Genomic DNA, 27,336 nt, shown 5'->3' with positions numbered 1-27,336 from the left:
AAGCATTCTACCCCGCATCATCCAGGAGGACGGACAATCAGCGGGCCCCTTGGCATGCCTGGGACATGACTATATTTTACTTTTACGAATTTAAACAACCCCACGTAGGGAATGTCTACCGTCTTGGATGGCAGAGTTCGATGAGAATTTACCCGCCCTCAGAGTAGCATAGCCAGTGGCTGAATTTGAAGCAGAGAAACACGTATTTAAGAAAATACTCCATACTGGCTTATCATTCATAATTAATGGCTCATTAATCATTTACTCAATAAGCAGTCTACTGGAACACTTATGTGCCAAACACTCGCTGAGCTCTGGGAGCGAAGCCGTGTGACATGCTCATGTCCTTTACATTTCAGGTGGGTAAGTTCACAGGGAGGAGCACACAGCAGTGAGTGTACTCTGGGCAGTGCACCTACGGACAGAAAACACCGCAGGGAGTACCCTTAAACAACATTTTGCTGAAAGACTTTTATTTCCTGCAGGTAGGTCGGGTTAAAGATCCAAGCAATCCTGCCCCAAATGGAACAACTGGGACGCAGACTCCAATAGCTTCCATAATGTCTTTCTCAATGCGTCACGGGGGTGCTGCAAAAGTAGGTATCTGCAGATCCACACAGTCCTAAAGAGCCATCCAGACAGCTGAGAGGCAAGACGCCTCCCCACAGGTTCTCAGGGCCCTGACTTCTCATAAAAGGTCTGCCTCTTATCGAGGGAGAGTCTCCATTTGCTTGGAGTCACTCTCCTGAAAATGTTCTTGGCTTTGGTTCAATTTCTTTGAAAAGTCTTTGTCCTACTCTCATTCTCGAAGGCATTTTAATGGATACAAACTCCACTCGATTAGTTGTTCTGTCGACACATTGGGAATAGAACCTGCAGGGCGTTGGCTCCCATTTTGCACTTTAATCCATTGGCCTATCTGCTGTGTTCCTTGGTAGGTTTTGTTCATTTCTGGTTGCTTTGAAGATCTCCTTGCTTTTTGTGTTCTACAGTTCTGTTGTCATGTATAACGTTGGGAATGGTAATATGCCTGGACATAGACGTCTCTGTTCTGTTGTGCTAGGGACTCTCTAGTGTCCTGCGTTTGGCTAGTAGATGGTATTTTCAAACGTTCTCAGCCGCTGGGCTTTTCAAACATTGTCTCCTCTCCAGTCTCTATTACCTCCGTCTGGAGCTTTTGATTAGATGATGGCTTTTTTCCTGCCATCCTCTCAGACTTTAAATCATTTCGTTACATTCTTATTTCATTGTCTTTCTGGGTTCCACATTAGAGAATTAATTTACCTCAAATATTTGTAGCCTTCTCCTCAACTGAATTTAACAAGTAATTTAATTGATCAGCTGAGCTTTAACTTTTCGAATGCTTAACACATCGATCCTAAAACATATTTCCCTCACGTTTCAGAGCCTTTGAAATCAAGAGGCAGTCATCACAGTTGGGTCTCACCTTCCAGTAAATAGCAGTGGCTTGGAGGGCAATGAAAACCAGGCTGTTTCTTATGATCCATTCGATTTTATCCTCAATGAATTGTAATTCTCATTGATATTTCTTCAAGCTCAACTGATCAAAGTCTTGGCCTTTTCCCATGCGTGCCAGGCAAGTGCTCTGAGCTGTATGTTCCTGCTTGTTTGTTTTTAATAGTTGCGTCCATTTACAGAGTACACGACGCTTATGTCCACACATCCACCTCTGTTATCACCCTCTTTTCTCTCTGAATCTTTTCTTCTTCCCAACAAATCTCTCAGGTGGCTGTACCATGAAAGAAAACGAAATCACCAGGCAACCCTCGAATGTGTTATCCTCCTGCCTCAGCTCCCAGTAAACTGTTTTTGAGGTCTTAGCCACCAGAATGGCTGTATTTTGGTTTATTTAAACCTAAATATTCCAATATCCAGAGATTCTGTGAAGTTCCTTTCACCCCAGGCCTAATGACGGTTACACAAAATTTAACAAGCAGTGTCTGACAAAAACAAAGATTGTAAGTCAAGTTAATGCTGAAGAGAGAGGCATTTTAGTCTATCACGTTTGAGACAAAAAAATGCTATAGAGAGACAAATGGATTGCACAGAACACCGAATTGAGCCCAAGCCCATTTGGAAACTTCGCCCTTTCAGACGTGGCCCCGCAGAACAATGTGGAACAGACAGACAGACCAATGAATGTGGCTGCAACTCTTATAGCTCTGTATGGAGAAATGAAATTAAATCTCTATTATACCACATAAAAAATCAGTTCCAGGTAGATTAAAATTCTTAAATGTAAAGGCAAAACTATAAAGCTTCTAGAAGGCAGTATGGGGGGTGTATTTTTTAAATAACATTGGAGTAAGAAATAACTTTTAAAAATAAACAGAAGAAGCAAGAGAAAGTAAAGGTTTGTAAAAAGAGAAAGATGAGCAAAAACCAACTGCATTAAAATAAGGGTCCTTGGACTGGTTTTCTCTAAAGCTTCAGTGACATGGGATGCTCAAACAAGGAAGTTAGTTGAGGCCAGGCAAGATAACATACCAAGACCCCCCATCTCTCAAAAGAAAGAAAGGAAAGAAGGAAGGAAGGAAAGAAGAAAGAAAGGAAGAAAGGAAGGAAGGAAAGAAAGAAGGAAAGAAGAAAAGAAAAGAAAAGAAAAGAAAAAGAAAAAGAAAAAGAAGAAAGAAAGAAAAGATTGTCAGGTATGATGCATACTCTTGGGATCCCATCACTGTTGAGGTTGAGGCAGGAGGATCCCAAGTTGGTGGACAGTGTGGCAATAGTGTAATTACATACATATATACCCTATCTGAAAATAAAATTAAAATTTAATCTATTCTAATTTTTAAATGAAAACTGTCTAAATCTGGCACACTGGTGCACACTTCGAATCCTAGCTACTCAGGAAGTTAATGTAGACGGCTTACAAGCTCAGGGCTAGCCTGAGCTACTTAATGTGTTGGAGACCAGATTGGGCCACTTAAGAAGGCTAGATCTCAAAGAAAGAAAGAACATCTGTTTTTTTTTTGTTTTTTTAAGAATCTAAATTAAGAACTAGGAGGGCAAATTTGCAACATATAAAACTGGTGAAGAATTAATAAACCCCAGATTATATAAAGAATATATACAGTGGTAGAGCGCTTACCTAGGAAGCGCAAGGCCCTGGGTTCGGTCCCCAGCTCCGAAAAAAAGAACCAAAAAAAAAAAAAAAAAAAAAAAAAGAATATATACGAATCAATTTCTATAAATTATTTTTTAATGAAAGGTTGTATCGCAGAAGAGGACTCGTGAATGCTCTATATATGTACACAATTCAGTCAGATAAAAGCAAAGTTAAGACCCCAGTGACTATCTCAGACCACCAAATTAGCAAAAGTTTAAAAATTCAGCCAATGCAGAGAATTAACAAAATTACAAGTGGAATACAATCTCTCATCTGCCCCGGCAGGGTTTAAAGTGAAGTAATGTCAGAGACCCAGTGGAGTCAGGCTGGGGCCTGGCGCAGAGGCAGAGCACCCACCTAGTTGTGTTTGAGGCTCTAGGCTGTCTCCCCGCATGTGGAAAACATCCTTTCTCGTTGGCGTTACATTAGCTAGGAAGGTAGAAGGGTACTGGGCACCCTATGCCCTTGTATCCTGCCTGCCTGCCTCAAGAAAGTGGAGGTGCCAAAGCCCGTGTACAGGAGAAAGAGGTGGAAACAAGAGTCAGGCATGGCAGCACACGCCTCTAACCCCCATGCTCAGGAGGCAGAGGTAGGCAGATCTCTGTAGGCCAGGGAGGACCACAGAGTGAGACCCTGTCTCAAAAACAAAGATAAAGAAACAAATCAATACAGGGAGGGAGCACACACCTAGGGGGACAAACCTCAGAAATGTAAAGTGAATGGCAGAGACAGAAAATGCTTCCATTTACATGGGCCCCCAAAACAATAGATCGCCTAAAAATGTGTACCTACATGATAATTAAGAGGAAAATTGTGGAAATCAATAACACAAGTTGGTGGTTTTGTCTGAGGGAAGGGAGGAGGTCGTGCGTTTGAGGGGCTGTGAAGCTCTCTGGTAGCAATGTGGGTCCTTTCTTAGGTCAGATTAAACATGGAGTATAAAACCAACCCGTGTGTGTCTGATATATTTTTAAATGAATGGATGAATATCTTACAGAAAACACTGCGATGTTAAATGTTACGTGTAACTTTTAACTATACACTCAGAAAGAAAGAGGGGGAGGAGGGAGAGGAGAAGGAGGAAGAAGAGGAAAAGGAGGAGAGGGAGGAAGAGGAGGAGAGGAAACTGTCATTTGAACCTATAGGTAAGATAAGAAGGAGTTAAGTAGCCAAGGCCAAGGTAGGAAGGCACTGAGAAGCCTGAGGCTAGCTAGCCCTGAATCCCTGTCATTAAAGGTATTAATTCCCACTTCTGTCACAGACCACCCTGAGGGTCTCCAAGATCCATAAGGTGCCTCAGTACTCACAAATAAAACTCCCAGACTAAATTATGTTTAATCTCCACGAGTCCCCTTTGGGTGCTCCACAGAAATAAATACGTCAACTATAATCTTTAAAACAACAGAGAAACAGGACAGTGCCGTGGTTCGCATCGGAATCTGTGATTAACAAGTTAATTTTCCACAGGTCTTTAAAATAGCAGACTCCCCCCAGGACACTCAAATGTGACTGAACTAGCTGAAAAACAGGTTTATCCTGTCTTCCAGAACAACCCCAAAGACGTGCTTTCAGAGGGAATTAAGTATTGGATATCCCCCTCCAAAAAAACAATGAGCTACCAAAAGGGTGGGCTAATATTGCTGGAGACTGAGGGTCTCTTAAAAAAAAACCGACTTCCTCATTCAGAATTCCACACAGGGCTTCTCACCCTCTAGGGAAACCACAACCACTAACTGCCCTCCCTGGTTTAGCTGCTCATGTCTTGAGCCTTCTGTCACAGCCTACCACACACTTGAATTCTTCCCATGTAGCTGACAATACACAGCTAACTGCTTGCTGGCTGGGGCTTGCTCTATCATCCGTTTGACTTCAGGACGTGTGTGTGTGTGTGTGTGTGTGTGTGTGTGTGTGTGTGTGTGTGTGTGTGTAGACCAGAGCACGGCCCAGGACCCATCTGTTGCGTGTTCTGCCCTTTCACTCACTGAAATGATTCCTTCCAATCTTAGAGGGGAAAACTCAGTTCCTGGGCCTTTCCCAGTGCCTGCTTCCCTTTCCGCATCCAACGTTCAGAACTCTGAAACCTTTGTATGTCTTTACGTCTCTGTTTTTAGTTCCTGGACCCCAGTCTCACTCCTACAGCCAGAGACCCAACCTGATGTCATCCCTAAATGTAATTGTCGACATCACCATCTTGCATGCCCCCTCCGTTCACCATGACTGCTTCCACCCAGACACCCGGCTGTTCTTGCTCAACTGTTCTACATCTACTGCCCTTTCAGCTGGTCGAGATACCCAGCACGGGAGTTCCCGCTCTAACCCATCCCATCAATCTCTGGGTGGGGGGGGGGGCTGTACAGAAACATACCTTGAGCCTCTCTGTTCCATAGCTCTTGCCACCCTGTGGCTGGGAGTGGGGGAGTCTGGCTACCCAGGATCCAGCTAATGTCTACTGCAGAATGTACTGGCATTCATAGATCGAAGGCTGTACAACACAAGCAGAGGCAAGATCGATTCTGCCGGCTCTAACGTGTGTGGTCGTCATCTAGTTGAAGAATGGGCGTTCATTTACAAGACTGAGTTGAACCTAGCAGAGGGTGCGTGTGGATCAGGGCTAAGGGGGACACTCTGATTTAGAGACCTCCAGAGGGAGGCGCTTGGTCCTGTTGGGGGTAAAGAAGAAAGGATCGGGACTTCTGCACTGTATTTTTAATCTCATTCTTTTCCACTTCAGTTTTTCTTTATGTTTTATAAAATACAAAATGCGGACACAGTGGTGTTCGTGCAGAATGTCGAAGCTCTGTAATTATACAGGTGGGGTATGACGTGCTGATTCTTGAAATTATGGGAATGCGGCAAGAAGCAAAACCGAAGCGTGGTCTAATCGAGCACCAGTTAATTTTGAAAACCTTCACACTGTCGCCCCTTTGTTTCTAGAAACATCTCTCACACGGTGCTGGGTGGCAGAATCTGATTTTTAATTACTTTTTTGTTAAATAAATGTTGATAGACATTGGGGAATTTCACTCTCCTTGAAGCTGCACTGGGGGTGAGGGGGATTGAGCAGAGCCCTGAGCCAACGTCTGCCTTTGGAGCTTGGAGTCTGGTTGGGGTTTTCGTGGCTGTTCCTCGTTGTCAGAGCCATCTAACCCCAAGGCGGGCCTTTGGGATCAATAATTTTCAAACTCCTGCTGGGGTCGTGTTGGCCTCAGGCTGGGCTTGACTAACATAAATTACACAGCAGCGTTCCCTGTATGTACTCAATTCAGTCTCCTTAACAAAGCCAACTTTTGTGCAAGAGTGGAAAGACAGGGAGCTGGGGGGAAAGGGGCCTGCCAGGTGGACCCATGCTTCACCTTCCTTGTCTTCACCCACACAGGAGCACTTCTGTGTGGTGTCGAAGACAGAGAGTTTACTATTGGCCAAACAGCTTTTGGTAACCTTGGTGCAACCAGAATAATGGTGAAACCAACATACTGGAGACAAATTACTAGCCTCCCTTGGCCTTTACGGGATTAACCCAGATAGCTGAGGATTAAATCAGACAGAAAAAAAAAAAAGGTAAAAACTAAGGAAGGTGTATGCAAGGTCTGTGAAGGAAGGCTGAGAAAATGGCTGTCAGCATTTTCATTTTTATTTTTGTATTTTTTGGTGGGGGGAGTTGCTTTTCAAGACAGGGTTTCACTGTGTAACCCTGGCTGTCCTGGAACCCACTCTGTCGACCAGGGTGACTTTGAACTCAGAAATCTACCTGCCTCTGCACCCCCAACCCTGAGTGCTGGGATTAAAGGCTGCACCCCACCGCCCGGCTGTCTGTAAAATGTTTATCTTGCAAGCAAGAAAGCCGGAGTTCAACCCTGGACATGTCAAAAATGTCCAGTATGTTAGGGAACAATCGCAATCCCAGTGCTGAGGAGATGAGCTTGCTGGCCAGCCAGCTTAGTCTGCTCAACAAGGCCGTGAGGGTCATTATCAAAAAAGGAGGTGGATGGTTCCTGAGGTCCTCTGTCTTCCACTAGAAAACGCAGACAGAAATGGAGGAGGAGAGGAGAGAGAATAGCCAGGGGACAATATGGCAGCTGAGGTTAAGATTCCACTCTGTACCTTTACAGGTTGTTATGAATGTTCTTAAAGGATGGATGTGTACAGGGCTTTGTATGTCTAGGTGGGCAACTATATCTTATCAATTGGATCAGAGGTTATTGTGTTGTGTGTTCTTTCATGTGCAGATTTAAGTATAATGGAGTGTGGGGCCGCTGGTCTGGGCTGCCGTGAAATTGGAATGTGTGTTTCTGGCATGGAAACCTGCCTTGGGAACTAGATAGGTAGAGAGATTGCTGCCAGCTCAGAGAGAGGCCTTCCGCAGTGTGATGTGGGATGGAGCAGAGCGGGTGAGAGGCTTTGCTGACTGAGTTTCAAGATATCTATCAGATATCATGGGGCACCGCAGTGCCACATCTAGAGCGGGATAAAAGACTGTTCTACTTTTTATATTTTTTACAACAATTACCCACTTGGTTTTGTATATGTACTCTTTCCATATTGGTCACTATTGCTTTTTAAAGACGTATTTTGTTTTTATCTGTGTCTATGTGTAAATATGTACGCCTGTGTGTGGGGACCCTACGAGGCCAGAAATAGATGCCAGAGTCCCTGAGGCAGAATTTATAAGCAGTTATGAGCCACCCAACAACGGTGCTGGGGACTGAAGTCTGGTTCTCTGCAAGAGCAGCAAGTGCTCTTCAGCACTGGGCCACCTCCCTGGTCCCTGGTAGTCTTAATTCCCTGTGTGATGGCTCCCCAATATGGCTCTGGTCTTGATGCTTGCCTTGTCTCCTCAGGGTTTATTTTTTCCCTTGCCCAATTAGATGCCTTATAACTTTTTGTTGAAAGATGGATACAACATATTGAGGAACCAGAACTGAAGTAAATAGGCCTTTGGTGCAAGGTTCTACATTAATCTTGACGGGACCTGGGCTATATTTCTTGTTGGTCAGGGGTATACAATACCAGAGCCGTTAGATGCCTCAAGTGTCCTTTTTTTTCTTGCCTCTTTAATCCACAGTGAGCACAATGGATGTGGTAATAATCTGTGAGAGCAAGAAAATGCTTCTGCTGTTTTAGGATCAAATGGGAGTTGGTGAGTTCCTGGGCTAGCTTTTCTTTTCCCCTTCTTTCCCTTAGGTGAGAGAGGAAGACTAGAATAGACTGGATAAAGCCAGCACTTAGTGGGGGCTATTTTGAGGTTGGCATGTAGTCATTGCATACCTTCACGGGGATGTGGAGTGATATTTTGACACACGTAATCCATGTGCTGTGACGAAATGAGAGGCATCAGCACATCCATCACCTTAGATGTGGATCTGTTCTCCTTTCGTTTTCTTTCTTTCTTTTTTTTTTATTTATTTCATTTTTTTAATGTGTATGAGCTTGCATATATATCCATGAACTACTTGGTGCCTATGGGGACCAGAAGAGGCCATGGATCCTGTCAGAATGGAGTTAAAGATAGTTGTGAGTCACCATGTGGGAGCTGGGAATCAAACCCAGGTCCTCTAGGAAGAGGGCCAGGACCCTTAACTACTGGGCCATCTCTCCAGCCTCACAAGTCAGTTCTTTATGTTGGGACATTCAACGTTCTCTCTGCTACAGAGTGAGGCTTTGCTGTGGGGGGCATGCTGGGCACGGCTTTCTCTTTTCTCTTCCTGTCTCGGACAATGGAAAAGTTTCCTTGGTTCATTGCCAGGAGGCCCTAGTGAGTGTCTAGAGAGAAGACCCACAAACACACACACACACACACACACACACACACACACACACACACACATACACACAAGGAGGAAGACTGAGGACTGAGATGGCGTGTTCCTGGAAGTCTCTCATACTCATGCCAGTCCACACTCAACCTCCAGACACATCCAACGCACTATGGAATTCAAGTCCCCCCATCTACCATGGCTTCTGCTGTGGGTCAGCAGATCACATCTGTGACTCTGAAAGGGCTGTCTCTCCAGATTCCAGGACATCAGTTTGCCCTCTGACCACAATTCTCTGGTAAGTCCGAGAAAAGTCATTGCTTTTCGGTTTATTCAGCTTTCGTGCTTGTTGATAAAGCCAGAGAGGCAGGTTTCTAAGCTTGTCAGAGCTGAAACCCAAAGACCCTGAACTTTTGTAATAGGCAGTGAACCCAACCGTCCTTTGCTTCAGAAACGGACATTATTTTTATTATACCGGACAGTAAATAAATCTACCCTTCACTCTGGAGGGAAACATTATCTCCGGCTTCCAGGGCTGTTGATGGGTCTAACATCCTTGAAAAGACAGTGTGGAAGCACAGAGATGTAAAAGATGCACAGAGGAGGTTCTCTCGGCAGATTGCTAAACCCTGGAGAAACGGCCTGGAAACTGGGTTGAAACAGTGGTGCTCAGCTTCTCCATGGGATACTCCCAGACGTCCATGAAGCTGGGTAAAGATAGAGGTTCTGTCTTCACAGATGGCGTACAGCCTCAAGCATTAGTTTGATGAAGTCCCCCCTCCACACCATGACTATAATATAAAGCCTGGATAAAGATAACCCGTCATACTGAAAGGTGGACTTAGCAACAGTGTGGGGTGGAAGGGATGTTCAGTATGTCCCAAACCTTGCTACATGCGTAAATCATCTGGGAATTGGGATCAATGCAGGTCTGATTCAGTATGACGGCAGTGGGGAAGGGTTCTATTCCTCAGCAGCTCCCTGGTGTTACCAGATTTTATCAATCCACTGGAACAGAAGGCTTTGCCTCCCTGGGCTTCTCTCTACAACCTGTGTCTCCAGATTTGATTTTCATGCTCTCCATAGCTGTGTTCAGGAAGAGGTTATGTGTGAAATGGGAAGGCAGTCTTGCTGGAAAGAGGTTCCTGGTAAGGGTGTCCTTCATGGGCCTACAGCCAGCTTGTGGGTATTGAGACCAAAAGACATTTGAAATATACATCAGGGTGCTAAGAGAGAGAAAGAGAGAGAGAGAGAGAGAGAGAGAGAGAGAGAGAGAGAGAGAAAGGAACAGAGACACACACATTCAGATACATGCACACACTCGAACATACATACACACAGAGTCAAATTTAAAAAGGAAAAAGGAAGTCGAATTTTGGGCATTACGTCTTAAGAAAAAAAACTTTACTCTGGCTCTTGTGTGATTCAAGTGTCTAGATCCATCTAAGGAAGGATCTAGAAATTTGGATTAAATAATCAGAAAAATTCAAAGTGCTGAAGATTTAAGTATTGCTGAAGAAAAGGTTTTATGAGGCGTGTCCAGGAGAAAATGTCCACCTCTGACAAGTGATCAGGTGGCTTTATATCCCCTCTCAGGAGTGAGGGCTCATCCCTGTATATTTTCATCCCTGGGCCCAGTTTCATTCCCAAGGTGATGATACCATAGGTTCCTGGAAAAGCTGGCGCCTGGACCTCCTACCTCTCTGCGACCTTTCCCAGCTCAATGCCACTCAGTGACTCATAACAGGCCTTTCCCCACCCGGGACTCTGTCCCCTTCCCCGTGTCTTTCTGACTAGGAAAGCCCTTCCTTCACTTTCCAGTGTAATTGAAGATTCCCAGACAGGAGCCACTAGCCAAGAAAGTCAACCACATACAGAGATATTTACCCTGTTGATGGCCCTGTAACAGGACAGAGAAGGACCTGCTGTCTTCTTTGCCGTGCCTCCTTAACCAAGTTAATGCCTGTCTATTCACGGGCACTTTAGAAAGATGGCTTCACAGGGCTCAGACAGATCATCCTTTCCCACCGGGCCTGGCTTCTCCTGAGTTTTCTAATACACGTCTACTGAAATTGAAGCAAAAAGCATTTGCTTTCCTGACCTCTGTGATCTCCCCATCCATCAAAAGGGAATAAAGATGGCTCAGAGGTAAAGGCTAGTGCCACAAGGCTGAGGGCCTGAGCATGACGGCCATGCCCCACATGGTGGAAGGAGAGAGCTGACTTCTGTAAATTATCCTCTGACTTCCACGTATACCATAGCGTACTCAGGCCCCCCAACCCCAGATAAATAAACACCATAAAAAATTGTTTAAAGTGCAAAGCGGTGCGAGTGAGGGAGTTGGTCACAGCTAGTTCGCAGAATGGAAAGACCACACTAGACTCCCGGTTGTGAGATTGACACAGCTGTGCAAGTCCACACAATGGTTTTTTATGGTGTGCCATTATGTGCCGAGGATCCCAACCACACAAGACCGTGACTTTGCCTTGAAGCCCCAGACCCAAGTTAATGGGCTTTTTAGGTCTAGGTCAAATTGTTTAAATATTGAAACAGATTATGTCTGTTTGCTTGTCGACAGGAGTGGACACTTCATCATCTAAGGGTAAGAGAGACTGATGGTCAAAATGAGGCAGGTGGCTCTACAGGCTATGCACGCCATGCAAAAGCACATAAGACCCCTGAGGGATGGACATAGTGGCTGTTGGCTCGTTTTAGATGCTCTATATTGAAACATTGCTCATGGTCTCCCCTCCCAAAAAAAAAAAAATCTTGAACAGAGGCCCATGGGTCGGGGAGGGTAGAAAGAAACACTATGCCCCTGTTGGTTATGTTTCCTCAGCTAACGAGGACAGCCAGTGAGGGAGACTTGACTCTTTTTTTTTTTTTTTTTTTTTTTTGGAGTTGAGGATCGAACCCAGGGCCTTGCACTTGCTAGGCAAGCGCTCTCCCGCTGAGCTAAATCCCCAACCCTGAGACTTGACTCTTGCTTCCTCTTATATCCCCTCTCTGGACTGCAGACCTGAAGAGACTCAAAGGACAGGTAGATAATACAAGGCTGTGAAGTCAGTGGGACCACATCACAAAGGCATTCAAGTCCACGAGCCAACCTAGAAGCATGTTGCTGGACTCTTCATCGAGGGCTTGGAATACGGCTTCCTTTCCCGGCCTATGTGCTTACGCCCACAACCGCCCCTCTTCATCGCCTACTAAAGAGGAGATAATAGCATTCAGCCCGCATACATCACCAGGTGGTTGCAATAATTTAATTTTCCAATATCTATAAAGCATTTGACAACTATAAATCACTGGAAAACAGCAAACAACTTAACCCATATCGAGCCTTCCTTATGGCCCCATGTTTAATTTATGCGGTCTCTCTCGGAACTTAGGGACATGCATTTCAATCTATTTTCGGGAATTCGACTTATCGTTTTCTGTTGGGAAAATACACCCTTTCCCTGCCATCCTAACGTATTGAGAGTGTGGCTTATGGGATTGTTGACCGGCTGTCTGTAGCAAATAAAATCTACAAATATTTACTAGCTGCTGAGCATGGTCTTGCCAAAGATGGCAGTGGGTGTGGGTGAGTGGGTGGGGTGGGGAAATGGAATGGGGGTGGGGTAGGGCAAGATTCGATTTCTGCATTAAATGGATAAATTGCCCGGCTGCACCACAGGACCCCCAGATATCCTAGAGGAGAGGAGAAAACCAGCCTGTGTCCCCTCGATGCCCCCCAATACACCTGGAGCTTCATTTCAAACACACAAAACAGCTGGTGCTCATGATTTAAGGCTCAATGCAAAGAGCAGAGGGAATTTATTTTACAAGCTGCCTCGGTTGGCAAAAGTCCAGACTTCATCAAACAGAAAGATAAGGAGGATGGCGGGATAATGACCAGAAGATGCTGCCTCGCTGCCTTTGTAAAGAAACCTAAGAGAAGCGTGATCTCCATAGGAAGTTCCAGAGTTGCAACTCGTCCTCAAGTTGACCCAGAACAGATTCAGAGCAAAGCCTTCCCAGGACCTGTGAAACTCAAGAGATGACCCCATGGGCTTGACAGGGCTGTGCGGGAAGCTAGACCTCAGAAGACTCCAGGCAGTGGTCCTTTGTTTGAATTGAGAGGCGGCTGTAGCTCCAGAAACCACCAACCACCAACAAACCAGCACTTTAAAACTCGACAACACGACATGTGACTTTGGATTCAACTGTGCTTTTCTGTAAACTGTCGAGGTCTTTGCTTTCAGTGTCATCAAACAAGCGAGACTCCGTTTAGAAAAAAAAAATGCCAGTGATTTCATTCATAGATGAGTTTCTACCAGCTGGTGAGAGGAAGGACCGTAACACACTGAGCGCTCTACTGCCACAGAAGCTACGAGATACTCCGAAATACTTCATTAGCTCACTTAATCCTCTTGTTAAGTCATTGCCCATCCTAACACTGTTCACACAGGAAGCCAGGCCCGATGGTGCATTCATGTAATCCCAGCACTTGGGAGGCAGAGGCAGGTGTGTCTCTGAGTTGAAGCCAGCCTGGTCTACATAGCAAGTTGCAGACCAGCGAGGGATACATAGTGAGCCCCTGTCTCAAAACAAAACAGAAACAAATGAAAACAGGCAGAGCTTAGGAGTGGGGCACTTGTGGAGCAGATCTGGGGCCATGGATTTATCTCCAGTGCCTCACCTCTAAATGTAAGAGTGAGAAACTGAGGCTCCCTGAGAGTGCGTCTTGGTGCAAGGTCACCCAGAGTTGGGCCGTTCTGTTGCTCCTCATCTTCCGTGACTGTAAGACTGAAGTAAATAATATAGTCCCTCAGTGGATACAGTTCAGGCTGGCAGCACAGACAGCTGCAAATTCCACCCCCACCTCAGACTGCTGTCCCTAACCAGTGACTTCACAAGCATCATCTTTTTGGTCCCAAGAGAACAAGGAATAAAACCTGGAGATGGTTCAGCGTCCTGACCCCACCACCACCACACACACAGACACACCCATACACACGGACTGCGAAGATAACTCTGGGCTGGGAGATGGCTTAGTCTGTAGAGTGATTTCCATATAAGTACCCGAATCTGGTCTGCAGACTCCATCCCCCCCCCTCCACACACAGCAAATGTTTATGACCCCAGCATTGGGGAGGGAGAGGTGAGTGTGTTCCTGGGGGATCACTGGCTAGCCAGACTAGCCAAATTGGGAAGCTCCAGGCCGATGAGAGGTTCTGTCTCAAAACACTCAGTGGGCAGAAAGATTGCTCAGCAGGAAAAGACATTTACTCCCAGGCCTGACAACCTGAGTTCAATCCCCAGGAAGCCATTCCTGCAAAGTGTCCTCTGACCCACACACACACACACACACACACACACACACACACACACACACACACACACACACACGAGGTTGTCAGGTAGCCTTGATACACATGGGTGCACTTGGTACGAGCACCCATCACACACCCAGAGAGCAAACGAGCCGTGGCTGATGAATTAGCGCCTCTCTGCTCTTATGGCCGCCCTTAAGGGTGAGAAACCCCATGGGTATTTTTCGGCTTTGTGAGGTGCAGAGGTCTTTCCAACTTAAATGCTTTTCAGAAATTTTAGCTGTATCTGTGCAGGTTTCTAATAGTTCCGATTTTCTTTTTCTGTTGGGTTTTCATTTAGAAAACAGGACATATTAATTATTCATCTAAGACAAGAAACATGCAGCCCTTGAGACATTTCCCTCCATAAACTGTAGAAAATTAAATCTAACTCCCCCTGCTCACGTGGCTTAGGGAAGGAGACAAAGAATAATGTTAAGAATAATTTAAAACAAATGCCCCAGTGCTATCTCCTCTAGTTTCCTCAGCCCAGAGAGTTCTGTCACCATCCATCACTCTCCTTAAAGCGGCCTGTCTTATTTATTTATTATTGTTTATCCAAATGAACTTCTTACTTTCGCCGTTACCACAGGTCTTCCCGCCTCTTCGTCCACAGGTCTCCAGGCAGGGAGAGCCTTTGTTTTCTGCTGTTTGCAGTGCAGTATCAGAAACCGTCCCCAGCGCCATAGAAGGGCAATAAATTCATGACACACATGAGCATTTTTAAATTAAAATTCCTATCTTTATACGTATCTTTTAAAATGGATCCAGGTCTATGGAATAGATTCATCATACTATGCCTTGGTGAATGGCGTTCTCATCAGCGACGAGGGGCTTATCTGAGGCCCGACCCTGCCTCCTGCCTCTCCGGCTGTGATAATCATCACTTGCAGTCCTGGGTTTGCTTCCGGTTGTCTTAGGCCATCTCACTGGAAGCAGAGTCTGCAGCCAGTCTTCTGAGAGAGCTACCTTGAGAGGCTGGTCTCCAGAGACCAGCATTGTGAAAAAGGGCTTAGCAAGGATGACTTGCCTGAATCTGTTGTCAACCGGCCTCATCCGACCCCTCAGGACACTGATGCCCAAGTATCGGCCCCACCTTGAAGCAAAGAATCAACTATTTGCACCCTTGAACCAGAGAGTCATGAACTACTTGAAGGGGAGAGACAAAGGAAAAAACATAGCTTCCTAACTGAGGCAGACCTTATTTGGTCAACATCAAGTCTTGGGAATAAGAAAGGGAGTAAGACTTGGGCCAGCCACATGGCTCTGTGAATAAAGGCACTTGCTACCGCCTCAGAACCAGAACCCATATGGTGGAACTGACTTCTGAAACTTGTGCTCTGACCTGCATGAATGGGAAGGGGGGGGGGAACAGAGAGAGAAAGAGGAAGAGAGGGGGGGAAGAGAAAGAGAGAGAGGAAGAGAGGGGGAGAGAGAGAGGGAGAGAGGGAGAGAGAGAGAGGAAGAGGGGGAGAGAGAAAGAGAGGAAGAGAGAGAGGGGGAAAGGAAGAGGAGGAGGAGGACAAGGAGGAGGAAGAGGAAGGAAGAGAGAGGGGGGAGGGGATAAATAAATGTGGTATTTTGTTTTGTTTTTTAAGAAGAAAGGTGAGATTTAAACTTCGGACAGTGAACACCCACAGCAGCTAAGGGGATCAGTGCCTTTCACAAGAAAGGAGAGGTCAGGGTAGGTCAGCTACATCTTCCTCCCCTTAAATAATTTTATCGAGATGTATATGTCTTCCTTATACATGTACACATTGTGTATGCATGTCCATGTGTATGTATGTGTGGATTTGCAGTTTTAATTCTCTAAAAAATAAAAGAAAGAAAAGCAGTACATTTTAATTGACGCACACGACTTCAGCATGTGACCATAGCATGCTTCATCTATCAGTGTCAACAGGGATGTCGACTGTTATTCCCGGCCTTCCCTGGGACAAGCAGAGCCTCTATGACTGTCCCTGCCTAAATCTCCCATTGGATCTCTCAGTCTGGCTTCTGGGGTGGAAGTCGCTGCATCGTAAGCTATAAACTTCAGGCGATAGTGATGAACTGTTTTCCACATTCGTGGTTTTTACTAATTCATCTGTCCACTAAGAATGTGTAAGAGAGCCTTCCGTTCGCACCCGGCCCAACGTTTCCATTTTTGTTAACCAAATGATCGGGGAGTGGCCCCCTTGTTCTGCATGCCCTCCGTCACCCATCATCCCTTCAAAAATGGCTTGTCAGACATACGTCCCTCCTCTTGCACGACATGCTTATATATGCTCAAATAGCTTGCCCAATTTCCCCACAGGGTTATTCGTGTTCTGACTGATCTGCCGGTCGGCATGCATTCTTTGTTGTGTGCATTATGAATTTTGTGATTCTCTTCCTATAACTCTGCCGCGTCTCTTAAAAAAACTAATGTCCTATGTTTTATTCTAGTCACATGTGCCATTATTTTTTTTCTCCTATGGCTCTTCATGCCCTGCTTAAGAAATCCCTGAAGGATCTAAAGGAAAAATCTCAATCGGAGGGCGGTGGCCAGAAATGGAGCTAGGTCACAGGTGGGTCACAGAGGCAAGCATTGTGGTGACTACAAAGATGTCACATTTGGAGCAGCCCTCACTACCCAACACAAGTGACCAGCTGGCAGGTGTGTTCTGGTTATAGAAGTCGACATATCATTCTATTAGAGCTGGGTGCCATTAAAAATTCTAATCATAGGCTGTAATTAACTTTCCTTGCTCCGACGCCTGCTCACTAAGCAACCTTCTGATTATAATTTGGCTGCCCATGTATCTTGCCTACAGGGAGAGAATGCACTGAGAATATACTGTTCAGCCGACGTGAGGATCCAATCCATTAAACAGTTACATGCCATGATGTAAATTAATAAATTCATATTCTGATTTTATCATCGGCCTCATCTGGGCTCCAAAGGCGTGAGTCAGCATCCCTGGGTCTAATCAATGTGGAAGCTCTAAATATCAAGCTTCTGGAGTGAAAACCAAGGAAGTAGAACCAGCCAGAGTGAAATCACCAAGGTAACGTTGCCCCAGAGGCCCCTCAGCCTGATGAAATAGGCTTTCATACATGTCATGCGATAGATAGGGACGGGGGTAAAATTTGCTTTTGACATTATAAAGAGCTGCATATTCAAGACTGTAGCTCAGTTCTATTCAGGTAAAAGCAAAGAATAAAAGATGATCATGAGACCATATTGAATATTTATTGGCTTAGGAGGACATACTAGATGCTGCCCAAATCCTAGGCAGAAGGTTAAGATTTACAGACATGATTGAAAACAGAGAGAAAAAAAAAAAAAAAAACGCCGAAGAAAACAAAAAAAAAAAACAAAAACAAAAACAAAACCACAACACAAATAGGGCAGATGGTGTGTGCTAGGAAGAGAACAGGAAGTGTCTGGCTGATGATGAAGTCTTGTTCCAGGTAGGTACTCAGGGCCCAGGATGCAAAATAGAAGGTAACTTTAAACACAGGAGGAAAGAGACCAGGAGACTGAACCACAGGGTACACCAGACCCCTGGCTGGAATGTGTGGAGGCCCTGAGGTTATCCAGGCTATAGGATGATTTAGGACCTGTGGTGTGAGGTCAAAATCTTTGAAGTGAGTTCAAAAGGCAGAGTGGTGGGGAGGCCAGTGGACAGATGGTGCTAATCTGTCCCTGCAGTCTAGCCCCGGGTTCCCCACGAGCCCTGTGAGCATCACCTACAGTATAACCAACTGACCCCTGTGAGGATCCCAGCAACACCAAATATAAAGAAAAGAGGGTTACGAAAGTGGGCATCATCTGAACACTGAACCTTGTAATTGTGTACGCAAGCCAACGGAAAAGAATTAAGATGAGCCAGGTATGGTGATAGGCGTCTTTAATTCCTTTAATGGATGCTGAAGGCAGAGCCAGGCAGGTCTCTGTAAGTTTGAGGCCAGCTTGGTCTATATAGCAAGTTCCAGGACAGTCATGTCTACATAGAGATCCTGTTTCAGTGTTGATGATTGATGATGATGATGATGATGATGATGATGATGATGATGATGATGATGATGATTGATGATGAAGAAGAAGATATGATGAAATGGAGTAGGAGGAACAAGCAGAGTAGGAACAGCTATGATGGTGGGCAAGTAGGATTTGTTCCTCAAAGAAAAGTGTGTTCCTGAGCTGCATACCACTACTGTGGAGACTAGGGATGGGAGTAGAGTTTGACCCCAGGAGCTTCAGACTAGCATGGGCAAAATAGTAAGACCCTGTCTAAAGGAGAAAAGAGAGAACATGTCTAAAGGAGAAATTACAGAGTTCTAAGGCAAGCATTGCCTCTCTCAGCACCTCCCATGGAGCCCTGCCCGAGGCTACATGTAGAGACTAGAGAACCATCGAAGATCTAAAAGTGAGGTAGCCGTAGGCTACCAGGAAGCAATGACCTTGCTCGTGGCCTGCCTAACCAGCTGCATACATAGAGAGGCATACCAAAGGCTCAGCCGAACAGCAGGACCAACCACCACACGGAGGAAGTGTTCCTCACATGCTGGCCACCAGGATGTGTGACCTCTGGAAGCAAGGCTGGAGAGGAGCCAGCTGAGTTCTCTACCAACCCAGAAGGCTCCGACCTGTTCATGAAGAAGTGATCTTTAACTGCGGTGGTCTAAGGGGTAAAATATGAGAGTTCTCTGACTAGTAGAGGTTGTCCCTAACGTGTTCCATGATGACCTTCAGCCCTAGCCAGGTCTCCTCCGCAGTGGGGATGATCTGGCTGGCTGGCAAGAGGAAGCCATAGTGCCCAGTGTCTCTCAGCTCAAATGTGAAAGCATACTTGATGCCGTTGTCGTATGCCCAGTCAACGCTGCTCCCGCTAGCTGGATCTGTAAGTCAGAAGGAAAAAAACCGTTGAAGCCTACTTCCATTCAAGAATACCTCTAGGTTCCTATGGAAAATAGTGAGAGCTCCGTGTGGATGGACTTCCTTGGGATCCAGAGTTCTTTCAAAGTCGTCAGGCCCTGAGACATGTTCTAAAGACACAGGGTCCATCTCCATCAATATGTCTTAGGTCATCTCAGACCGTGAAGGTCTATTCTAGCCTCAAACTAAGATTTTTAAATCCTCATTCCTAAGACTGGGGAGATGGTCCAGTGGGCGAACTGATTGCCATTCAAGCTTGAGTGGTAGAGTTCAGATCCTTAGAATCCACATAATGGTGATCAGCCATGGTGGCCCACTTGTAATTTCGATGTTCAGGAGGTAGAGTCAGGGTATCCGTGGAGCAAGCTGCCTAGGTGGGTAGGATAGCTGAATTGCAAAGAGACCGGGCTTCAATTAAGTGTAGAGTGATAGGAAAAGACAGTAAATTTCTCTACATGCATGTTCATATACATGTATACTTAAACATGCATAGATACAAATAGCATGTATATGTACATATGCATGTATGTATAATCACTGCAATCCTTCAGGAAACTCAAATCTACTTTGTTAAGGACAGAGTGAGGCAAGCAACCCCTCTAGCACCAGTGACCCCTGTCCCCTCGAAATGGTCCCCTAGGTCATCCTCTTTTAGATAGAAGTAAAGCCGGCCTCATATCCAGAGTTAACAGGATTCTAAAGAAAGAAGTTGTCATGAGAGCCTTGCTTGTCTTCAGGTCACTGGGTCTAGGAAAACCAGCTGCCACTGCTGTAAGGGCACCCGGGAAGCCCAATGAAGAAATGCATCAGCTGGGTGAGGAAATGCAGCCTCCTGCCAGGAATCGACATTAATTCACCAGGCACTGGAGCCAGCCGCCCCACCAGCAGACCACCCAGCCCTGAGGTCTGCTCGATTGCAATCCGGGAATGCAGCTTAACTATGACCTTCTGCAAGACCCTGCCCCAGATTGGTTCCCATAAGATGGTCTTAAATTCCTGACTCACACAAACAGGGAAAGAGAAGAAATGTTTATCATGTGAAGCCCAGAGGTTTTAGCTTAGTTTTGTTTGTTGTTTTTTTTTTCTCTACACAGCAAGAGATAACTGATACACAGAGGAAAAGGAAGCACATTCCTTGGGATTTCCCTTTGCCAGAAGACTTGAAAGAGATAGGATGTCTATTTTTTCTGCTTCTTCTCAAACTACCACAGCAGGAACTGGCCTTCAACTGTCACTAATAAAATAATGGTGAGAGCAGATATTCTTTTTCTTTCAGTATCTGCCATGAGCTAGTTGTCATATCCAACACTTTATATCCACTGATATCATAATCTTGAAGATCCGGTGGTGGCCATTACTGCCCTTAGTTTATGGATGGGCAAGTCCAGACTCAGCCTGGGTAAAGCAGCTAAGGAAATGCGGACAGAAAGGGGTAGAGATGGGATTTAAGCCTACATCCTTCTAAGTGGTCCATCCAGTCTACTTGAGGTCCATCTGGTGGATTAACACATCTGATAAATGTAAGCGCAGGCCCTTCCGTTCCCTTATTCCCGAGAACCATTTCTCATGACATGTGTGTGACTTTTCTAGAGACACAGCTTCCACGGAGATTGCCTGTTCCCAAGGGAATGGAATGGGCTCTGCTCCGTTCTCAGAAACCTTTGTGTGATTCCCCCACAGTCTTTCTACCCTGAGAAATGCCCTGGCCAAAAAAAAAAAAAAAAAAACAACCAACCACCCCAATACCTAGGGTGTCCATTACAGGATAAACTCAAGTAGTTCAAAACACACCTAAGATACTGAAGCAGGCAGGAAGGATACTGCTTGGTATTGAGAGTTGATCAAGTTCATAAACTTCGTTTTGTCTAATTCCTTGCTCAGCGAGCACCTACTCTTGCTTGCACATATACATACTCATGTGGGGTGCACGTGTACACATGTGTGTGCGGATGCATGAATGTGCTACGTGTGAGATAGAAGGTCAGTCTCAGGTGCTGGTTCTCAGTGCTGTCTACCTTATACTTAGAGACAGGGGCTCCCGCTGGCCTGCAACTCACCCACTGGGTGAGGCTCCCTCCATCCCCTTAGTGCTGACTTAAATACAGACAGCACAATGCCTGGCTTACTTATATGGGTTTGAGGGATTGAACTTAGGTGCTGATGTTTTCACAGCAAGCCCTTTCCTAACCAAGCTATCTCCCAGATCTTACACACACACACATACACACACACACACACACACACACACACACACACACACACACTTAACAACACTCTACACATTCTACTTTTCAATTAACTGAAAAGTAGATTGAAGATCATTCCCTATTAGAACATATTGATCCACCAGAATCATTTAAGGGAAGCTTGATACTTCCCTGTATGAACGCTCCAATTGTATTTTTGTCTAGCCCTCTCTTAATGGGGACTTTACATGCTTACCAGACATTTGCGGTGATAAATAACATTGTCGCAAACACCCTTCAAAACCATGATTTATCCCAGTCAGATGAGCCCAAGAACTTACTAGATCAGAAGCCCCTAGTAAATCAGAAGCAGTAAAGAGAAAAGGGATGAATTGCAAGAGGCAGACGGCTCGGAGGCAGAGCACGAGGCCACACCGGTCTGATAGGAGGAAGGAGCCGTAAGACTCTAAAGAGCAGACACACCAGTAAGAGGTGGGTGACAGGGGACAAATGTATGAGCATGACAGAGATGCATGAGAACACCGTCATGGAGTTCATTGTTTTCTAGACTAACTTTGAAAAGCATTAACTGAGAAAAAACAGACACAAGATTTAAAGCAACAAAATGGGACAGGCTAGTTAGCAGAAGGACCTTAGGCATATTCAGTCCTTGGGGTGTCATGATCTTCAGAAAACCACTCGATTGTGTGTCTGGTGGGGGGGAGGGTACGCTGAACTCTCTTTCCTATGTTCTATTTAAGAAGGTAAGAAAGTGTGAACTACTTTTATCTCAAATGGTGACTCCAAGGAAAGGCCAGTGCTCAGAGGGACAGACGTCAACCATGGATAGAGCATATGCCAAAGCCCCTGGGTTAGACACTTTTAATATTAAAAAAAAAAAACAAAAACAAAAACAAAAAACCTGCTTTTTCGGAAAGCAATGGAGCCGAGAAGGCCTAAAAAAGATATAGAATGTTCTTGAAAGACAGGAAGTTTTATGGCTCTGAGGTACTCTTGGGGGAGCCTCCCTCCTGGGAGAGGCATCTGGTGAGTATCCCTTGACTTGACACAGCTCACTCTGGGGGAAAGAATGTGTTTGATGTAAGAGAACAAGGTCATTATTTAAACTGATGTTTCACCCAAAAGCAGGGACCCTGGTGACCCACAAAGGCCTATGGGAAGACTTCTCAAGGAGTTCCTAGAAAGTCTCCATTAGTCCTTGCAAGTCTCTCTTAGTCAGTGGTTCACTTCTGACTGATTAAGCAGAGGGTGGAGAAAGTCTCCAGATGCGTCCTCTGAAGAGTCCCCATTTAACAACACTAATAGCAATAAACTATGAATAATTAATGAATTGTTGCTGCAATTAGCAAGACAAACCCCAGCATCATGCTAACTGCTTTATGTTGCTCTGTAACCCACAGCTGAGATGAGTCTACCCAGATCTGAGGCAAAGGTACAGTGGTTGCTATAGAGAAGGCGCTGTAGAGGGACACACTCCCTGACAAAGGAAGAGAATTCTACTTCCCGTGTTGACACTCACGTTTCCCATTTAGCCAGAGTTGTACGGTCTGACATTTTCCATCACTTGAAGACAGACTCCCAAAATTAGATAACTGGCAAGAAGTCAACAGAAATCCAGTAAAATGCTCAGATGAGACAATATATATATATATATATATATATATATATATATATATATATATCCTTCAAGCTTCAAGGCCAGGTGTGGGTTTGGAGATTTGGTGGGGTTTTTTTTTCCTCCTAGATACTAGTCCTAGTTAAAGGGCTCCCTTCCATTAGGCCACTTCTAATACCCGTTATCTCTGCCATCCATCTCCCAACACAAGGCTGTGAGTTTCCTCTGAGAAATGGATAGTACCTACAGAAACAACTCAAGCATAAAGGGCCTGGATCCGGGTCTACAGCATTCACACATGCACAGGTCAAAGCAGACAGTGGCATGGGTCTGTACCTGCAGACATGGCGGCACAGGTCTGTAATGCTCATGCTGATGAAGCAGAGACAATCAGATCTCTGGTACTTGCCAGCCAGCCAGCATAACCACACACATATACATGGAAGCGAGGTTTTGATAACTTTTTGATAAGCCATGTTAGGAGCCTTAATACAAACAAGGAATGTAGTCTCCGGGCTGACAGGTCCTAACTTATCAAGGGAACATGATAAGCCAGGAAAGGAATGACGACGCTGATGGAGATGGCGCCCACAGCGGCCATTTGTCACAAAGTCTTGACACGAATCTTGGTCTGTTACTAACCACTAAGACAACCAGGCAATAACACAGGAAATAAAGCACCCATCTCTCCTACCCCATCTCAAGTTTCCTCCCAAGGTGCATTCTAAACAGCTCACGCCCGGTGATACTCACAGACGGTGGTGCAAGTCGGTCCCACTTGGTACTTGGTTCCCGAGAGAGAAGCCAGGGCTTTGGCTGCACTCCTCGCCACATCGTCCTGATTAGGGAAGATGGAGGGGAACAGATATCAGTGAGCACTCTGAGGTTCTCTGCTCTGTCTGGAAGGGCGTCATGCAAGCTTTCAGAAAGCCCAGAGAGCCGCCAGCCAACCCTGCAGGAATCTCACTAAGCTAGATTACTGAGATAGCCTAAGGGAGGGGAGTGTCATGTTCAGGAACATGAGAGAAGGCCAAGTGCATTCAAGAGAAAAGCCTTGGGTAGAGAACCAGCTCTGGTCCATATCTAGTCATGAGTTGGTGGTGGGAAGGGGGGAGAGTTTTTCAGTCCAACATGGAGGCATAGGCCTGTAGCTATTCTGAAAATACCGCCCTATTCCTACAGTCCACCTAGGGGTGCCTGTTCTATTCCAGGGATGAGTTATGGGTTTCTGACATTGAGTCCCCAGGCTATGACCAATACCCTCTCTAACTTCTCCATTAACCAGAGAGAAGGCACCTCCCCCCTTTCCCATCATGGTGCCAACCAAACCATGAGCCTAGGACCTGTTCTAACCTTAGAACTTAATGCAGGCTGGACAAAGTCTTAGAACTCACGGAGTTTGATTTGTGCCATCTGACTTACTAGGGTCAAAAACTAAGGGCAGAGAGCCATTGGTCAGGGCTCTTCATGGTCCTCGGGCTCCCATACTTGCCCTCTAACGCTGTAGATCAGCCACCTTGGCCATGCCAAAATCAAAGCAGGCTGGGGCCAGGAAGAAGGCCTTCATCACTTACCAGCTCCTCGGCATCTGGGGCCTTCTTGACCGAGTACCCATAGGGATACATCAGCAGCTGTGAGTAGCTATGCAGGTCAATGAAGCATTTGAAGTTCCCATGCTTTTGAATAAAGTCCACCACCGATTTCACCTCCACTTCAGAATTGGGGTGGGAGCCATGGTATACTTCAGAGCAAGGGTTATTGCTGGCCCCCTCTCCTGTGGAGGGGAACTGATCAGTGACAAGTAACCCACGGGTCAAGAAGACAGAAATGAGTACCCTTAATACAAGTGGGCTGCTATTTGTCAGGTGCCCCCAAGAATCATCTCATTGCAGTTACAGATTCTGAGGGGACAGAGAGGGAGTTTGGGGTTTGCTACAAGTAAGGAGGAAAAGTATTGGGGCTTTCTTTAAGTGGATAGAGTTGACCTCATATTGTGCTAATAGCAGTTGTCATAAATAATTAATGTCACACTCAAGAACGAGTTGTAATTAATAAGTGTTCTCGATAATTAATATGAAAACCAATAAATAATGAAAATGACTCCATTTATTGTGGTGTCAACTTACTCTCTTGGTTCAGGTCTTAATGGCCAACTACTGCCAATGTAATCTATTGTTGTGGTTTTTAGAAATCTCTTGATTATTTAACAGGTATACAGATGGATTGCTTTCTGCATTGTTCACAGTGAAGCAGGCCTTGGTGTGTGTTTGTACGTATGTGTGTGTATGTGTATGTGTGTATGTGTATGTGTGTGTGTGTGTGTGTGTATGTGTGTGTGTGTAGGAGAGAGACTGAGTGACTGACTGACTACTATCCTCTAATCATTTCCCCTGTGATTTTTTTTTATGATGGTTCTATAATTAAAACAAATTCATTGAAAACAAAATATTGGAGTGCTAGAGTATAGCTCAATGGCAGAGGGCTTGCCCTGGATTTTATTCACAGAACAGCAAAAACTAAAATAAAGTTACATATGATTAATTTTGTTTTTGTTTTCAAGACAGGGTTTCATACACTACATTGTCCACCATTAGCCTTGCACCCGAAGCACGTGTGTGTGTGTGTGTGTGTGTGTGTGTGTGTGTGTGTGTGCTCATAGGAAAGAACTACTAGATTTAAAAGTGGAAGGTGAATTTATTTGGTAAGTTTTATCAGCCTTGCAATATTAAGATTATTTCTTGAGTTTCAAGAGCAAAAATCCATTCATTGAGTAAGAAGAAGAGGACAATAGTTGGTTCTCTCGTGGGGATGGTTTTTAAACATCTGGACCTCAGGACCCGGGTCACCTAATTTGCACTCACCTTCCATGACTGTTAGCCACCGATTCATACAAACAGAAGGGTGGCTGCTGGGATTTACGTTTTGCTACAGGCTGTTGCCTATTAGAGTAACAGTACTAACTGCTCTCTTTTGATTTGACGTCAGGAACCCTTCTACAACTTGAGCAGGCCAAGCTGGACCGGCCAGGACTAAGGAAGGGCCTTGGGTCAAAGAATCTGAAGATGTGAGGGGTCTTTCTTAAACGTTAGTGCAGGTGCTGAGAGGGCAGCTCAGTAGTGGAATTTAAATTTAATAAATTAGTAGTTTAAATTAAATAAATAAATATTTATAATTAGCATGATCATAATCACAATGCAAAGACTGTCTGGCTTACTGCTTTCTCGGGAGGATGGGGATTACTGGCTCACTCCCTTTCAACATTACAACAATAAGACTTAAAAACAAAACAGAACACAGGGACACAGAGAGCCTGAGGCATGTCCTCGAGTCTTTCAGCAAACGGAAAAACAAAACCAGTACAGAGACCAGCTCCCTATCCCACGCTGCATATGGACAGGTTCATCCAATGCTGGTGGGATTTGAAACTATCCCCCCACCTACCTGCAAAACTAGCATTCCAGTTTCTGTTTGGATCAGCTCCAATACAGCGGCTTCCTGGGTTCCGGGACCGTGTCTTCCTCCACAATCGGTTCTGAAAAAGCCACCAACCACCCAAGGGTAGGTCAAGATACAGTGAAGAGTTTCTCTCGGTGCAAAGACCACAGTAAAGGGGTTGAGTTGCATGTGGCCCTCACTTGGGGCTACTGGAGGTTGCAAGGAACAGTGTGTCTAGACACCAGTCTTTACTGCCTGGGCAGTCTGCTTTTACCCCTCACAGGAAATGATGTATCCTTCTGGCTTTAAAAAGGGATTTTGAGTCAGACATGGTGACACAAACACCTTTAATCACAGCACTCGAGAGGCAGAGACAGGCAGATCTCTGTGAGTTTGAAGCCAACCTGTTCTACAAAGTTCCAAGCCGGTCAAAAATACAGACATAGCAAGATGCTGCCTCAAAAAAAAAAAAAAAGTGACTCCCCCAAAGTGCCCTAATGAGATGAGAACTTAGCAAGATGCTGCCTCAAAAAAAAAAAAAGTGACTCCCCCAAAGTGCCCTAATGAGATGAGAACTTTCTATACAAGAACCAAACTGGTCCCATCTGAGTGCCTTGACTAATTACTGGCTCATGCAGAAGTCAAAGCAATGTCCACTGAAAATCACCCATGCCACAGACACGCACAGCACCAATTGTTGTCTAAGACAGTCACCTGAATTCAATCACACTCCCGACCGGGGAATAAGGGAAGAAATTAAATCGTACAACAAAGAAGCTATCAGCCAGACGCAGAATGTGAGACATTATACAGGAAATTACTTAGTTTCTCCAACAAATGAATGACATTTTAAAAGGATGTGTTTGGGGTGCTTCTGAATGAATAAAGACTGCCGAGACCCAGCCACAGGTGCGGTGCACAGACCTTATTAGATTCTGG

The 27,336-nt window shown here is 45.3% G+C and overlaps 1 protein-coding gene and 1 long non-coding RNA gene across 3 annotated transcripts in view; one reads left to right on the top strand and one right to left on the bottom strand.

The window, feature by feature from the left end:
- Positions 1 to 28: 28 nt before the first annotated feature.
- On the top strand, positions 29 to 20,399 carry LOC102553416 (uncharacterized). Its single transcript, XR_015686418.1, has 7 exons — positions 29 to 359; positions 8,193 to 8,267; positions 9,040 to 9,181; positions 11,901 to 12,131; positions 16,717 to 16,875; positions 17,033 to 17,266; positions 20,235 to 20,399. It is a non-coding gene; the product is annotated as an uncharacterized LOC102553416 (long non-coding RNA).
- Cpa4 (carboxypeptidase A4) overlaps positions 17,430 to 27,336 on the bottom strand; it is a 23,883-nt gene continuing 13,976 nt past the window's right edge. The window contains 4 exon segments of one of the 2 annotated variants that reach the window (NM_001109346.2): positions 17,430 to 19,103; positions 23,716 to 23,800; positions 24,537 to 24,736; positions 26,404 to 26,494. In NM_001109346.2, coding sequence (NP_001102816.1) covers positions 18,916 to 19,103; positions 23,716 to 23,800; positions 24,537 to 24,736; positions 26,404 to 26,494 — 564 coding nt within the window. In that variant the 3' untranslated portion in view covers positions 17,430 to 18,915. 2 annotated transcript variants of the gene reach the window in all.

The sequence above is a fragment of the Rattus norvegicus genome, chromosome 4 (genome assembly GCF_021556685.1).
Source record: "Rattus norvegicus strain SHRSP/BbbUtx chromosome 4, alternate assembly SHRSP_T2T, whole genome shotgun sequence".
NCBI classification, from domain to species: domain Eukaryota; kingdom Metazoa; phylum Chordata; class Mammalia; order Rodentia; family Muridae; genus Rattus; species Rattus norvegicus.
Note: the sequence above shows the minus strand (reverse complement) of the source record. Positions and strands in the feature narration are given on the sequence as shown.